At 41.4% G+C, this 15821-nt stretch overlaps 1 protein-coding gene across 1 annotated transcript in view; it reads right to left on the reverse strand.

The window, feature by feature from the left end:
- gbe1a (glucan (1,4-alpha-), branching enzyme 1a) overlaps nucleotides 1-15821 on the reverse strand; it is a 308612-nt gene that overhangs the window by 32545 nt on the left and 260246 nt on the right. Inside the window, exon 14 of the mRNA XM_083635195.1 lies at nucleotides 11768-11898. Within this exon, the coding sequence (XP_083491321.1) occupies nucleotides 11768-11898 (131 nt within the window). The remainder of the gene's footprint in view (nucleotides 1-11767; nucleotides 11899-15821) is intronic.

Raw genomic sequence — 15821 nt, forward strand, 5'->3', positions numbered from 1 at the left:
GATCTCACCTGCAATTACCACCCACTGCCATAGGTGTCACCCATGAGAACAAAACTGAAATCTTAGACTCAAAAAAATCGCAAGTGACCCTAATCATCTTCAGTAATATTAAATTGTGTGTGGTGTAAAAAAATTATAATAATCAGGCGACCCTATTTGAATTCCAGGTGACCCCACTTAGGGTCGCGACCCTAAGTTTGGGAACCACTGGGATAAGGAAAGGGAAAAGAAACAAAAGAAGCCATAACCAAAAACAAAACAAAAAAGGAAGGTGAGTTACACCTGCTGCTTGGCTGGAAGCCTCTGAAGGCTATTTACATATGAAAGATAGCGTTCCCATCTATCAGTACATTTTCCAACAGCACCTTTTAGTGAGAACTTAATTTTTTCTAGTTTAAGGAAACTCATCATGTCCTCTAACCATGAAGCTGCTGATGGGGGACCAGGTGATTTCCAAAATAGTAAGATTCTCCTTCGTGCGAGGAGGGAGGAAAAGGCAATTATGTCTAGGTGTTTGGTGAATCTGAAGAAGGTCTTAGGACCGAAACGTTATTCTTTCTGTTAAATAAAACTTTTTGCATTTGGAGACAGTGTGCGGGAGTTATTTTCTTTTGATTCAGTAGGTGTTTGGTGCGCAAATTTAAAATAATACCAGGAATGCCAAAAATAGCAATCAGGGGACACGGCTGCAGCTCGATTCCTAAGATGTCAGAGAGGGTTTTAAAGAATATGTCCCAAAATGAACATAAATTGGGACAGAAATAGAAGATATGACTAAGGTTGGCAGGGGTGTGGCTACATCTGTCACATCTGTTATCTACATTGGGATAGATTTCTGACAGTCTGGCTTTATGAGCACATGATGTTGTAGAACTAACCTGATCAACTGCTCCAGCTCACCAATCATCAGAGAACTCAATACCTATTTCCTCCTCCCAGGATGATTCAGCTTTCACAACATATTTGTTATTAAATGACATAATGGAGGAGTAAATCTGAGATATAAGTGTTCTCTGATCGAGTGAAAGATTAAATAATTCTTCCCAAGGAAGCAGAGTTGGTAAAGAAGGGAAAGAGCGGAACTGAGAGGTTACATAGTGACGCATCTGAAAATATCTGAAGAATGAACGTCACTGTTACTGTTCCTCAACTCATGCAAGAGTCCAGCAAACTGACAACCATTGCACAATGTCCCGAGTAGTTTTTCCACACTTTTGCTTCTCAATTTGTGGCAGTCCAGAGCAGATGGAGAGAATATAAAACTATTATGAACCTGATGAAAATCACTAGCTGATTGAAACGTTGTTCCTTTTTATCAAATAAAGTCAAAAGAACGGAGTTCTGGTGTGCGGACCTACTTCCTTTAAATGAGAATATAAAACTGCCATCATTCACAAGAGCAATTTCCTCCCTTAATGAATGGGAAGTAAAACAGGCAAAGCAGACTTACAGCTACCAATTAGAACACACCATTATTAGAACACACCACCTCAACCAATGTGGACCAATTAGCCGAGATGTGGAGGATGAACTTAGAGCATCAAACTAGAATTTAGTCAGGCATAAGTATGTACATTTTAGATGTAGATTTTTATGAATGACATTTTTTGAAATTACCACCGCTCATCTGGTATCAGACTTTGCTGAGGTGTTGGAGCTTAAAAGTATCAAGATGAATGAAAAAAGCAGCGTCGACACACTCAAATCTGTGCAAATATCTTGGTGTAGATGTAGATTTAAAAAAAGCTTCTAAACAGAAAATTATCTTTCACATGGTCACTCAAGGCACAAGACAATTTTGACAAAGTACACACTCCATTTACAGTGTACACATGTAGAATTCATGTTTACATGTTGGTTCTTCTATCAAAAGTGCAGTCAATCAGTCAGAGGGTGACAAAATGTCAGGGCATGAGACTTGAGATGACAGTCTTTCAGCAGGGCATGAGACTTGAGATACAGAGCAGGGGTTTGGTTTCACAGGAGTAACTGCACACCCTGTATTGTGTCGTTGTTCCACCAGCAGCCAATCTACCAAGCATCACCGACACCTTGACCCTTCTTTTATTAAGAGTCTGAGCAGTGTTAAGCGGGGGACAGTGTTTCTTTGGTCAGTCAATAGAGTCAAGGTAATAAAAAAAAGAGTTTGAGAGAAAGAGTGAAGACAAGGAAAGAGTTGGATTGAGTGGAGTTGAGCAGCAGCGAGGTGGACACAGCCAAGAAGCGAAAAGGCTTTCTGTCTGACAGGTTATTGATTTGCCTCACACTTCCCAAAAGAATCCTGGAACAGATGCAACTCCCTCATGCAGCCAGCTCCTCTCCGATCCAGTCTTCTCTCTCTCTCTCTCGCTCTTTTTCTCAAACTCTTGACATTGTTTGAAATCTTAATGCCATTTAAGAGAGTAATAAAACCTCAGATCAATGAAAGGAACAAGGATCCCAGTTTAAAAAGCAAGAGTGAGCATACACAATTCGTCCAGTCACAGCATCTTTACACTGTTCGCTATCTCAAAAGGTTGTGTAGCAGCTGACACTCCAAGTGAGCTGAGTGGAATATAAGATAAATATTGCGCTAAATAACAACATTTAAGTAAGTCAAGTACATTAAAATAGTGAATGTATTTATCTTCAAAATATCACTCTGTATACACATGCAGCATGGGAAATGCAATTTTCATTGCATTTCATATCATTGGATCAACCATTGATGTGCAGTAGTGATATGCGATTTGAAAAACTCTGTACTTACATGGCAAATAAAAAAAAGTTGATGCATTGTAGCTTCCCATTTTTATGCCCAAATGCATAGTTTTTTCTTTCTTTTTTCAAATTATAAGTTTTTTGTTGTAATTTCAACATATAGTAAGATCGAATGCTCAGTCTAAGCAGCAAAAAGTAGGGCATGGCTGGGTCGGAGAGGCTGAAGTGGTTTCTAAGAAGTGTCATGATGTGAAAGGTCTTGGGGTGCTGCGTGCAACATGATTGATGAGAATGACCTTTGCTGACCTTTAGGATTTTGACAGGATCATGAAACTTTATTCCCCAGAAATAATAGAGATGATTCTAAACTCTGACAAGCCACGACTCGCCTTGGTAAGGACAACTTAATGGGGTCATTTGAAGCCGGTAGGAAGAAAAAGCCAAATGATAAAGTGCAATACTGCATGATTGGGTCATATATTGTAGCAGACAGCATATTCTATAGTTATAAAAGCGCAAACACAATATTCTAAAGCAGCCTATGAAACATATTGGTATAACACTTGTATCTGTTATCTATGGCTGAAGTTATTCTCAAAATCAACAACTCCCCTGATTGTCCACAGCATCACAACCCTCCACGCTGGGCTGAGGGGTGACTATAGGTTAAAGCCCCAACGTGTAGTCTTCTGCTGAGCAGCAGCAAAGGCGGCCTCTGCTGCCACAAGTGGTACAGTAAATCCAGATGCTAATAAATGCTACACTTCCCTGTTTGAACGTTCATATATCAGCCTTATTTTACTATTTCTGCTCGTACTGTTTACTTTGCTAACCTTTCTAACACGTTTCACTTCCTATCCGTACTTCACTATAAAAGTGTCCCGTTAGTTTGTCAGCGGAAAACTTTTAATCTGAAGGAGCTGCAGCAGACAACGTGACATGCTCTGGGACGGAGCCTCGAAGTGACATGGTGCAGGAAACAGGCATTCAGCGCCCAGTGGAATGTTTTTGGCGCTATTCTCCCTGTAGAAGCCATAATATCTATATTGCCTATGTTGTTTATTTTGTTTGACATGACGTAATGTTTGAGCTGCATACGTTCATTGATAGCCATTATCGCTTGTAATTGGTCAATTGGCACAGGGGGTGTGGTTTCACGTTGACACGGGGTGTGGTTTCATTCATTCATTCAGTACTTACCTGTTCAGCAGTTGGGCGTCTGGCTTGATGTTAGAGGGTGAGTTTGGCTCCGATATTTTCTGTTGACCGTCGTTGTTTCACTATTTGCTTTATTATCTCAGTGCTTTGCCTGTTATTCTTTCATTTAATAAACTGTCTAAAACGTATCTGAACTCAAACATGGATTTATTTGAACGCGTCACAGTAAGAGCCTACTCAGCCTCTGTAGCGGACTTTTTTGATAGTAGTCGCTACACTCCCTTATTAGAAGTCAGTATAGAGACACTGCATGAAATAGGCCACGCCCATCACGGGGGAAAGCGCTCCATTCACCCCCATACACCAGCATCATTTTCCTTGAATTAAACATAGCTAAAAGCTGTTGTGTGGTGGGCTGCGCAGACAACAAATGTAAAAAATCGCCAATTAAAGTTTTTTACTCCCGAGCAAAACCAGGAAGCCATTGAGAATTGGCGAGAAGAAAAATGTGGATCTAGCTGTCAAGGAAGTAAGTTGGAGTGTTCATCTTCTGTATATATGATCTTTGTACTAGAGTACTAACGAAGACTAAGAAAGCTGATCATATCACTCCAGTTCTTAAGTCCTTACATTGGTTGCCAGTGTGTCAGAGAATAGATTTTAAAATACTGTTATTAGTCTATAAATCACTTAATGGCCTAGGCCCAAAATACATAGCTGAATTGCTCCCACGCTACGAATCGTCTAGAACTCTTAGGTCAACAGGGTCCAGCTTATTAACTGTCCCTAGGATCAAATCAAATCACGGGAAGGCTGCATTTACCCACTATGCTTCTGCTAGCTGGAACAAATTGCCTGAAGACCTCAGATCTGCCCCAACCTTACTTACTTTTAAAAATAGACTAAAGACTTTTATGTTTACCGTCGCTTTTAACTGCTGACAGCTACTATGCAAACCCAATGAGTCCTCTATAAGTTTTAGCTCTTTCTGCAACTGCTGCGCCTGCTGCCTATTGCACTTTTTTATACTCTTTTTTTTTTAAGTTTTGTTGTGATGCTTTTAAATGTCCATTTTATTTCTTCTTTTCGTTTATTTTCCTGTAATACACTTTTTATACTCTTTTTTTTAAAGTTGTTGTGATGCTTTTAAATGTCCGTTTTACTCTCTTCTTTTCTTTTATTTTCCTGTCAACCATTTTATGTGAAGCACTTTGAATTGCCTCTGTGTATGAAATGTGCTATACAAATAAACTTGACTTGACTTGACTTGACTTTGTGTGCAACAAGCGACCATGCACGCGATATAGGAGAACGCCAGGATTGGGGTTTTTGTTTCCCCCAGTTTTGGGCGTGGTTTCTGAATGATGATGCGCTCTGCAGTGTCTCTATACTATCAAAATGATTTAAAAGCTGTTATATTAATGTACAACAACGTTACATATTGGGGCTTTAATGATATACAATACATATACCACCAAATAAGTGATATATTGTACATAATGCATTATTTATCAAATGCAAGCATACACATTTGATAGAGTGGTGCTCTGGCAATAAACTTGATTTAAATGTCACCAAGACAAATCATTCTTGATTTCAAGACAAATGGGGGAGTACACTCCTATTAACATCAATGGTGTGGATGTAGAAATAATGGATTAGGGTACAGATATCCACAGACCTCAGATGGTCACTTTACTGTGTTGCTGCTGCCAAGAAGGTCTCTCTCTCTCTTTTTAGATGTCTGAAGAAGTCTGACCTAGTTCATTTTGACACATTCACTGTTGAAAGCCTCCTCACACGATGTATAATTGATATTGGAACAGATTTGCCATCTGTGAGATATGTTTTATCATGCTTTTATTTTGTTTATGTGTCTCTGTCCGTTTTCTACCATGTTTCTCATGTTATTTTAGTTTTTTTAATGAATGATGCAAGGCTCGTGATCAAGAATTCCAATGCATTTTTATGTAAATAAAAATAAATTTGAAACTTTCCTAAGTAGTGGGAGAACGGAATCCATTAAAATTCTATTACTCCCACTGTCTCCACTCAGTTTTGACGAATGCTTTTTCCACATCACAAAGGAATGCATCTCTATCTTTCAATTAATCTTCCTCCAGTATGATTGTGTGTGTGTGTGTGTGTGTGTGTGTGTGTGTGTGTGTGTGTGTGTGTGCGCGCGCTCACGTGCATGTTGTTTGTGGGTGTTTTTCGAAATCGAATGCGGTAAGAAGCGATGATGTCCTTTTCAATTTAAAGTCTTTGAAAGATGAATGAGTAAATGTGGATGTTTTGTGTGTGCTGTGCCGCTGTAAGAAGCCTATTATATCCGTGTGTTTCAGAAGATGCTTGTTAATGAAATTTTGCCCCCTGAAGGCCGTGTCTTGCATCTGCCCTCTGGCTCCAGCTTCAATTAAATCTTTTCTTCTCCATCTTTTGGAGTAAAAACATAGGCTACATTAGACTGCATAAGTAATGCAACCACATCCAAGCCTTCAAGTCTAATGGGTCCAAAAACAAGACTTTCTTTCTACCTGCCCCAAGAATATTTTACTGGCCCAGCAGGTAAAATGAATCCAATTACCGGTACTTTTTTAATGTATGATATTGACAGCTAATAATATACCGGAGCAACGCTCTGTAAATGATTGTGAATAAATGTGAAATGCATGATTTTTTTTATCAACTCTGTCAAATTTAAAAGTATAAACTGGCCCTTCTACATATTGATTTTTATAGAAATGAGTCAGCTTCATCTGCCATACTTGGAAATCATTGAGAAACGGTTCCAACAGGAATGATTCAGCATCTTTAGCACAAGGACACAGTTGCTTCCCTGACAAACAAATCCACATTTTCTCCTGTCGTTGCCAGATCCCTGATAAACCGAGGTGGCGTCCAATGGGATTGGTCAGAAAAAGATCACAACAGAAGAGAGAGACAGAGAGAGAAGGCCCAGGGCAGAGCAGAGAGTAAATATAATAGGCTATCACCACAGGTGAGAAATACCAAGATCACAAGCTTATTTTCCAGACTGAGGGGACAATTGGTCCAGGTCAGCGTCTCACTGGCCCCAGGCCATTGAGCAAACCTTATTGTTGAACTCTGTATTGGACCCATCCACACACTCAGCTCTTGTTTATTATTGTGCTACATATGTACGCTTATATTCTCTGCAAATACAATTTGAGTTGTGACCGGCTGGGTGAGCCGTTTCAAGTCAGAAAGGTCACCTGTCCCTTTAGCCTATGATTGATGGTAGATCATGGTACAACCTGGTTTCTGTACTTTCATTCTTATCCTACTGTTGAGACCAATTTGTATTTATTTGATTTAACCTTCATACTGTAGCGAATCGTGTATTTGCCAAGGAACCGGAGACTTGTAGTTGGTACAGGGTTCTTTATTCACAGGCTCATTCTCCTAGCTTCCAGCGGTAGCCTTGCTGCTAGCTCTAAACACACCCGGTCAGCTCGCTCACATAGCTTGACTGACTTCCGCCACGCGGCCGCTGGTCCCATATACCCCCTTCCCCCTAGGAACACACCCACACACATTAGTTCCTAGCTAACACGGAACCACCACAATACCTGCGATTACCTGGATCGCTACAATACCTAAAATACACTACAAGAGTTTCCCTCCGATTTTACATAGGATTTCCAGTTGGGCTCAGTCTGTCTTTGTTGACTGTAGTCTGCAGTTGTTGTGGGCAGCTGTTATGCCAATTAGCAGCAAAATCTGTTAGTGTATTATGGTTACAGATTTCTAATCGTCAAGTGTAAACTGCCTCCCGACGCCAGTCAGAGCCAGTCGGAGCCACAACGATTATATCAAACATGTTTGAATTTCTCTTGTAGTGTAAACTGATCAACGACCCGACCCGACTCAACTCAACTCAACTCAACTCACACGTGCATGTGGAATCCCGTCAATATCCAATGAAAAACTAGGAGGCAATTAGCCAAAAGCAGTCAAATAGCTCTTCATACAATAGATATTTCTGATACCAAGGCACACGTGAATGAGGGAAGCAAAGACGATATGCCGGTTGCTCACGGTTAAGTCAGAAAGAATAAAACCGAAACTTCCCGTTACGAATTTCAAAATAAAAGTATACCATTGCAACCGTTTTGTGTGTGTGATCCGAAATATCCCAAGTACCAAAGAGGAAATAAAGAACACATTTTCACAGAAACCTGTTTTAAATTAACGTAATGTTGTGGCTTCGAAAAGTACATTTTAGCCCATAGTGAGTCATGCAGTAATACATTGGCACTTTTATTTTGAAACTAAAATGATGTCTAGCTTCCGTATGGTTAGTATGGTCACGTCAGTTTGCTGCTTCTTTGTGTTGTGGGTTCAAGACGATACTGTCTTATAACTTGAAAGACGTGAGTTTGCTGGGCGCATAGTCAGTGAGTTTTTCAGTCGTGATAAAAAGTCTTAATGAACAAGTCGTGTAGTGTAAACTCCCACAGTCTTTTCATAATTTCAAAGTCGGCTAGTGTATTTCCCGCATTACTTAAACAGGATGTCCCATTGAGATTAAAAACCTGGTTTCAGACAGACTATACAATAAAAGCATATGGTGCAAAATACAAAAACTAACAAAACATTTACTGTAAATGTTTTGTTAGCTTATGCTGTTGTTACAAAAAGGCCTAGTAGGCGTGGTGTACTAATTTAAGAATATTTAATGTCTAGGGTCTGTTCTTATGGCTGCTAATCAGCCTAACCCCCAAGTTAGCTCTGTAACGCTACAGTCTGGCCCTACGTGTATTACATTGATTGTGTGACTTATTCACTATGTGTATGTAAGTTAACTCTGTCTAGTAGTGGTTAAGTTTGATTAACTCACATTTCTATATCTTCTTGTCTCCCGCTGCCCGGTTTGGCGTGGGCGTGAAGCTCTGGCACGGTACACTGGCTCCGCTCAGCTCCGTGGCTCGGCTTTCGGCTTGGACCGAGGTCATGGCTTCGCGGTGGTGGTTTTGCAGTTCAAAGGGTGTGTGAGAATCACATGTGGTCGTCGTCATCATCATCATTCAAATTGCCTAGGTGGTCTAGGCGGTGTCTGTCTATTAGTTATGATTTGTAGGCAGTGTCTGTTAATCACAATGTGTTCACCCCCCCACGCTGTTCAGAGCGATCAGACCCGAGGACTTCTTCACGTCTGTTGACCTAAAGGACGCCTTCTTCCACGTTTCCATCGTGGAAAGGCACAGGAGGTACCTCCGGTTCTCCTTTCGGGGAGCGTCCTACGAGTACTGGGTACTCCCCTTTGGCCTGTCTCTAAGTCCCAGGACTTTCACCGTCTGCGTCAACACAGCGCTGGCTCTGCTCTCCGAGAGATGGGGATCCGCGTTTACGTCTACCTCGACGACGCCCTGATAGCGGCGAGCTCGAGCGAGACGGTGTCCGCGCACACCGAGGTGGTGACTTCCCACCTCCAGGCCTTGGGGTTCCTCATAAACTGGCGCAAGAGCGCCCTTGTGCCTCGACAGGTCACGACCATCCTGGGTCTGGAAGGCCTGGAGCTAGACTCCCTCTCAATGCGCGCCCACCTCTCTCCGGAGAGGCTGGACAACCTTCGGAGACTCGGCGTCGCGCACGCACGATCTCCGTTCACCAGTGCTCCGTGCTACTGGGCCTTATGGCCGCGGCGACCACCGCGATTCCTCTGGGGCTGCTACACATGCGCCCCTTCCAGAGATGGTTCCTTGGTCATCGCTCGGACCCAGTGATACATCGGTCCCGCATCCTTACGCTGTCGGACCGCGCTCACCAAGCCTTGGAAGTGTGGACGGACCACTGTTGGCTCTCAGAGGGCGACTCAGAATGGGTTCTCCACCCACAGGTGGTGGAACAGATCTGGGCCAAGTTCGGTCGAGCCAGCGTCGATCTCTTCGCGTCGCGGCTCGCACACCATTGCCCCCAGTGGTTTTCCATCCTCGCGGATTATCCCACCGCTGGGCCACGAGGCGTTGGCGCACGTCTGGCAGAGGGCGGCCCTCTGTGCGTTCCGCCAAATCGCACTGATTCCCCAGGTGCCGGCCAGGGTGAGACAGCAGGGGCTACAGATCATCCTGGTAGCCCCGCACTGGCCGTCGCAGGTCTGGTTTGCGGATCTGATCACTCTGACCAGAGGTCCTCTGTGGCTGCTGCCACGTCGGAAGGACCTGCTGTCGCAGGCGGGCGGAGAGATACCCCACCCAGCCCCGCACAAATGGAAGTGCAGACCATACAGAGTGCTAGAGCCACCTCAACTCGCACTCCGTACACACTCACACACACACACACACACACACACACACACCAACAATTCTTTCCACTTCCCCAAAAACATGTCCTCCTAGCTCAACTCATAGCACAACTCATCCATAATCAAAACTGACAATACTTGCCTCTTCCTCCCTCCACCGCGCACGCCCCCCTGTTCCTACCTACCCTCCTTCTGCTCTCACATCCCGAAATACCAGGCGTGCGAGCAGCGAACTCTCCCTGTGAGCCCCAGGCCAATTAGTGTGGTGTTGCAGCATTGTTATCTGCCTGTCATGGTGGGTTTCTCCTGCCTGCTCTCTGTGTGTTTGTGGCAACACAAACTGCTGCTGCTGCAGGGCCACAGGCAGCGTGAGAGAGGAGAGGAGAGGAGAGGAGAGGAGAGGAGAGGAGAGGAGAGGAGAGGAGAGGAGAGGAGAGGAGAAGAGAAGAAAGGTTAGAGGAAGAGGGTAAAAAAAAAACAAGAGTGGAGAGGAGAGGAGAGAGTTTCTTACTTTCTGAAATTGGATGATCCCACTTCAGGATGACTTGTGAAAGTCATCCAAGTTATCGGACTAAGAGGTGTCTGTGTAGTGTAGAGCAGAGGTTCTCAAATGTTTTTCAGCCAAGGACCCCTTAAAAGATAGAAAATATACCGGGGACCCCCTCATTCTGATTTGTGATTTTGGGCTAAGCTTAATTGTTTCCACGGTAACGTGCTTGACTTTTAATTTGATAGGTTTGTTATTAGAATGTAATCCATGAGCCATTTTAGATTTAAAGCATAAACTATTTTCGTTGAACTATGAAGATTTTGCAAAAAAATATATATATATTTTTTTTATTACATTACATTTACATTACGTCATTTAGCAGATGCTTTTGTTTACTTGTCCTAAGAGACTTACAATATCACAATTTGTCAACAGTACAGAAAACCACTATGCAACACAATCAATGACAGCCAAGATATTTTGATAGACTAGCACCATGTAGGAAGTAGTTTGAGAAGGAATAAGAAACATGTAGCATTTTATTTTTTAATTATTATTATATACATTTATTTTTTTTTACCTGAAAACTTTCCGCGGACCCCCATTTGAGAAACACTGGTGTAGAGGTAAAAGCACTCGCCTATACCACCACAGTGACACAGGTTCAATTCCCAGCAGCCGTGCTTCCAGCTTGGTCAGACGTTCCTACAGACACAACTGTCTGTGTCTGCGGGTGGGAAGCCGGTGGGTTATGAGTCCTGGTCGCTGCAATAGCGCCTCCTCTGGTCAGTCGGGGTGTTCGGGGGGGGGAGGGGAAGTGGGGGAAATAGTGTGATCCTCCCACGTGCTACGTCCTGCCGGTGAAACTCCTCGCTGTTAGGCGAAAAGAAGTGGCCTGCGACTGCACATGTTCAGCAGGGAGGGGAAATGGGGGGAATAACATGTTCCTCCACAAGTGCTACGTCCTCCCGGTGAAACCCCTCGCTGTCAGGTGAAAAGAAGCGGCTGGTAGTCACATGCATCAGAGGAGGCACTAATATCGCACTAATGTTGTACACAGTGTTGTATTGCATCCCTCTCGCTTTCTCTCTCTTACCATAAACGGAGAGGTGGAAAAAAAGAGAATATTTCAGGTTCAAGTCAAAGGATACCTGCCGGGCGCGGGTGTTGCCACACGGTAGTCGGTGTAGCTGTTGCTCGGGTGGAAGTTGAAAACAAACATCACGTTGCCTCTGTCAAATGCGATCACTTTGTCCCTCTCGTCAGCGGTTGTCACTGTTGCCTATAAAAAGAAGAATTATGCATGATCATATCTTATTTAAGGGCAAGATCTTAGGTGTCAATTCTTGGGGTTTTTGCACATTTCATAGTGTTTGGTCTTAGATCTAGGCCATTTTTCAGCAGAGTACATTGTAGGAGTAAAAGAGTAAAAAAAGGTTTTTCAGCTGGTATTTCTTGGTAGATAATATATTTGTTTCAAATATGTTTTATTTGAGCTTGACAATATATATGATATACTATGTACATACAGTATATTCTATTCCACTTGTACAGATATAGGTTCGACCATGAAATGCTCTTTTTTTTACTTTGAACATGTACACATACATACAGATACAAAACATTAAAGAAAAAGAAGAAAATAAAGAGAAAAGAAAAGAAAAAGCTCTCCATTAACTTTAGTTTCTCAGTTCTATTCCTGACTCTCCTCTAACCCCACCCTATTCTATTGTCAAAAGGTCATTTTGTTGATATTGAGAGAAAAGTGCCAATTTTATTTTACAAGTGCAAGATACTGAATTAGAGGCGACCACACCTTATCAAAATATGGAAGTTTGTCCATAAGAGTGTACCTTATTCTTTCTAAGTGGAGTGTGCTCGTAAGGTCGTTAAGCCACATCTTTGTGGTAGGGGCTTCCTTTTTTTTTCCAGTGCATGAGGAGCAGTCTCCTTGCAGTGATGAGACTATAGGATACGAAGCATTGCTGGGCATTGGTCAATTTCGTAGTATCATCAGACACTCCTAGAATAACAATAAATGGGCCTGATTCTAACTGGATTTGTAGTATTTCAGATAATGATTTGAAAACCTTGATCCAATAAGCCTGAACTTTGGGACAATCAACAAAACTATGTAGCAGTGTATCGTCTGCTGAGAGGCATCTGTCACATGTCGGGGATATCTCAGGATATATTTTATGTAATCTCTCCTTGGAGTAATGAAGACGGTGCAAAATTTTAAATTGAATTAAACGGTGTCTTTCATTATTAGAGCATTGATGGATGTGCTCCAAACCTCCCTCCCATAGACTGTCCGAGATCTCAGTGCCCATTTCCTCCTCCCACTTTATCTTTATTTGAGTGGAATCAACTGGGTTAAGAGACTGTAAAGTGTCATATATGTACGATATAGCTTTTACTGAGCATGACGGGAGTCAAAGACATACATCGAGACTAGAGCCTCTAAAGGTTTCAAAGTTTTGTATGTGTTTCCTTACACAGTCTCTTATTTGCAGATATCTAAGGAGGTTGTTTCCTGGTAATTTATATTTACTCTGTATTTGTGCAAGGGAGGCAAATGTGTCTCCAATGTACAAGTCTCCTATTGTGTGAATGCCTGCCCCCTTCCAGAGTTTAAAAGTATCATCTAGATTAGATGGTGGAAAAGTAGGGTTTCCAACAATAGGTAGAGCATAAGATATGGGAGCTAGATTGAAGTGTGCTTTAATTTGTTTCCAAATGCGCAGAGTACTATGAATCACTACATTGCTATTATATAAAGACTTTTCAATAGTGGAGGGTGACAGAAGGATGGCCCCTATCGTGTAGGGTCGACACGCTTCTTGTTCCATCTGAAGCCAGCTTGGTGGAGTTGCTGTGTCATCTAGCCAGTATGTCATAATCCTAATGTTTGAAGCCCAGTAATAAGATATAAAATTTGGGAGTGCTAGACCCCCCTCTCTTTTAGATTTGCAGAGATGCCTCTTGCCAATTCTATGTGTTTTGAAGTCCCACAAAAATGGGTTTATAATTGAATCTAATTGTTTAAAGAATGACTTGGCAAGAAACACGGAATATTCTGAAATAAGTACAATAGTTGGGGTAAAAAGACCATTTTGATGGCATTGACTCTGCCCAGTAGCGATATTGGAAGAGTCCTCCAAAATTGTATATTCAGCTGCAATTTAGACAATAATGGAGGAAAATTTGCCTTGAATAGCAAGTTGTGATGTTTCGTAATCTTAATTCCTAAATATGTAAATTTCTCTGGAGATATTTTAAAAGGGAGGTTCTGTAACCAAGAGCCATCCTGTATATATATGGGCATTAATTCGCTTTTATTCCAATTTATCCTATATCCAGAGAAAGTCCCAAATGTGTTAATTTTCTCTAGTATCTTTGTAATAGTGGCTTCTGGCTGAGTAATATATAATAGAACATCATCAGCATATAATGATATTTTACTTGTACATTTTTCTGATACATAACCATAAATTAGAGGATCTGTGCGGATACTCTCAGCAAGAGGTTCGATTACGAGGGCGAAGATCAAGGGAGACAAAGGGCAACCTTGTCTTGTATCTCTATGTAGATTGAAACGGGGGGACAGTATTTGATTTGTGAGGATTTGTGCACAAGGATTGTTATAGAGGAGCTTGACCATTGAGATTAATTTTTGCCCGAATTTAAATCTTTTCAAAACTTCAAACAAATAGGGCCATTCAACTTGGTCAAATGCCTTTTCTGCGTCGAGTGCCAGAATAGCGAGCTCTTCTTTTGGTCTATCAGTAGAGTACATAATATTGAAAAGCCGTCTGAGATTGAAAAATGAATTTCTATTTGGTATAAAACCAGTCTGATCTGGATGTATTAATTTATCTAAAAGGGGGTTCACTCTGTTGGCCAGGACTTTGGAAAACAACTTTCCATCTTGGTTGAGCAGGGAAATTGGACGATAAGAGCCCACTTCCTCTGGGTGTTTATCTTTTTTATATATCACTGTTATGACTGCTTCTACTAATGTTGGAGAACACCATCATTGTTAGCTTGAGTGAACATCTTATGTAAGTATGGACAGAGAATGTCATTAAACTTTTTATACAGCTCGCCTGAGAGGCCATCAGGGCCGGGGGCTTTATTATTTTTGATTGAAGTGATGGCCCTTTGAATTTCCTCAACCAAAATTTCAGAGTCCAGCTGAGCTGACTCTTCTTCATCTAATTGGGGGAGATTGCATTTATCTAAGAAATTTTGCATAGCAGCGTAGTCTACATTTTTGTTGGATGTATATAGGTTTTTATAGAATTCTAGAAATCGGTCATTAACACTTTGAGTGCCACGGCCCTTGGGCAAAAGGTTGCTGTACTGTGCCACATAGGCCGCAATGCATTTTAATATAGCCATATCATTTTTTGTGTTCCTCTTATATGGACAACCAATAGCCTCAATGAAACTTTGAACCCTTCTGTTTCATAAAAAAAAAACTGTGTTTATAAACCGTTCCATTTTGGAAATACACCCCTCTGAAAAAGAGTGTTTTCGACCGAAAAGAGCATGCTGAAATTAGTTTCTGAGATAATCACATCTTTATGTTAGAAAGGCGACAGAATGAATTCTGCTTTGAGTTGAACAAAATGCTATAGCTGAAATGAAAGGTTAGAATGTCTAGTTTACCTGCGGGAAAAAGTATGTCAAAAGAATGTTTTGTTTATTTTCTACAAATATTAGTAAACAGCTTGGTCTAACATCAAAATGTTCACTTTCATGGGGTCATGCTGGATATTGAAGTCTCTATTTACATAGGGAAACAAGATATCACCTTTATTTTTATTTTTATGAAACTACACATTGAAAGCTTTCATTTGATGTGTAACATAATAACAATATTCAAAACACAACATGTCCTGCACTGTTTTATCTTCTTCACATGGACCTTCAAAATAGTTGGAAATCAAGACAACTTTATGTAAACATAGGCCAACATCGAGCCTGCTGCTGCCTGGGTGTGTGTGTACTAGGGATGTTCATTTTGAAAATTTTCCAAAATCGATAATCGGTGAATATTAACGATCAATTATCGATCATCGATTTTATTAATACTTAGAAAATTTTCAATATTTTCAATTTTTTTCATTTTTTTTTTTTACAAAATGAATGCCTATGGCAGAAAATACGAAAGACAACGTGTTCTCCTCAATGAACTCT

Source organism: Poromitra crassiceps, assembly GCF_964638095.1.
Source record: "Poromitra crassiceps genome assembly, chromosome: 1".
NCBI classification, from domain to species: Eukaryota; Metazoa; Chordata; class Actinopteri; order Beryciformes; family Melamphaidae; genus Poromitra; species Poromitra crassiceps.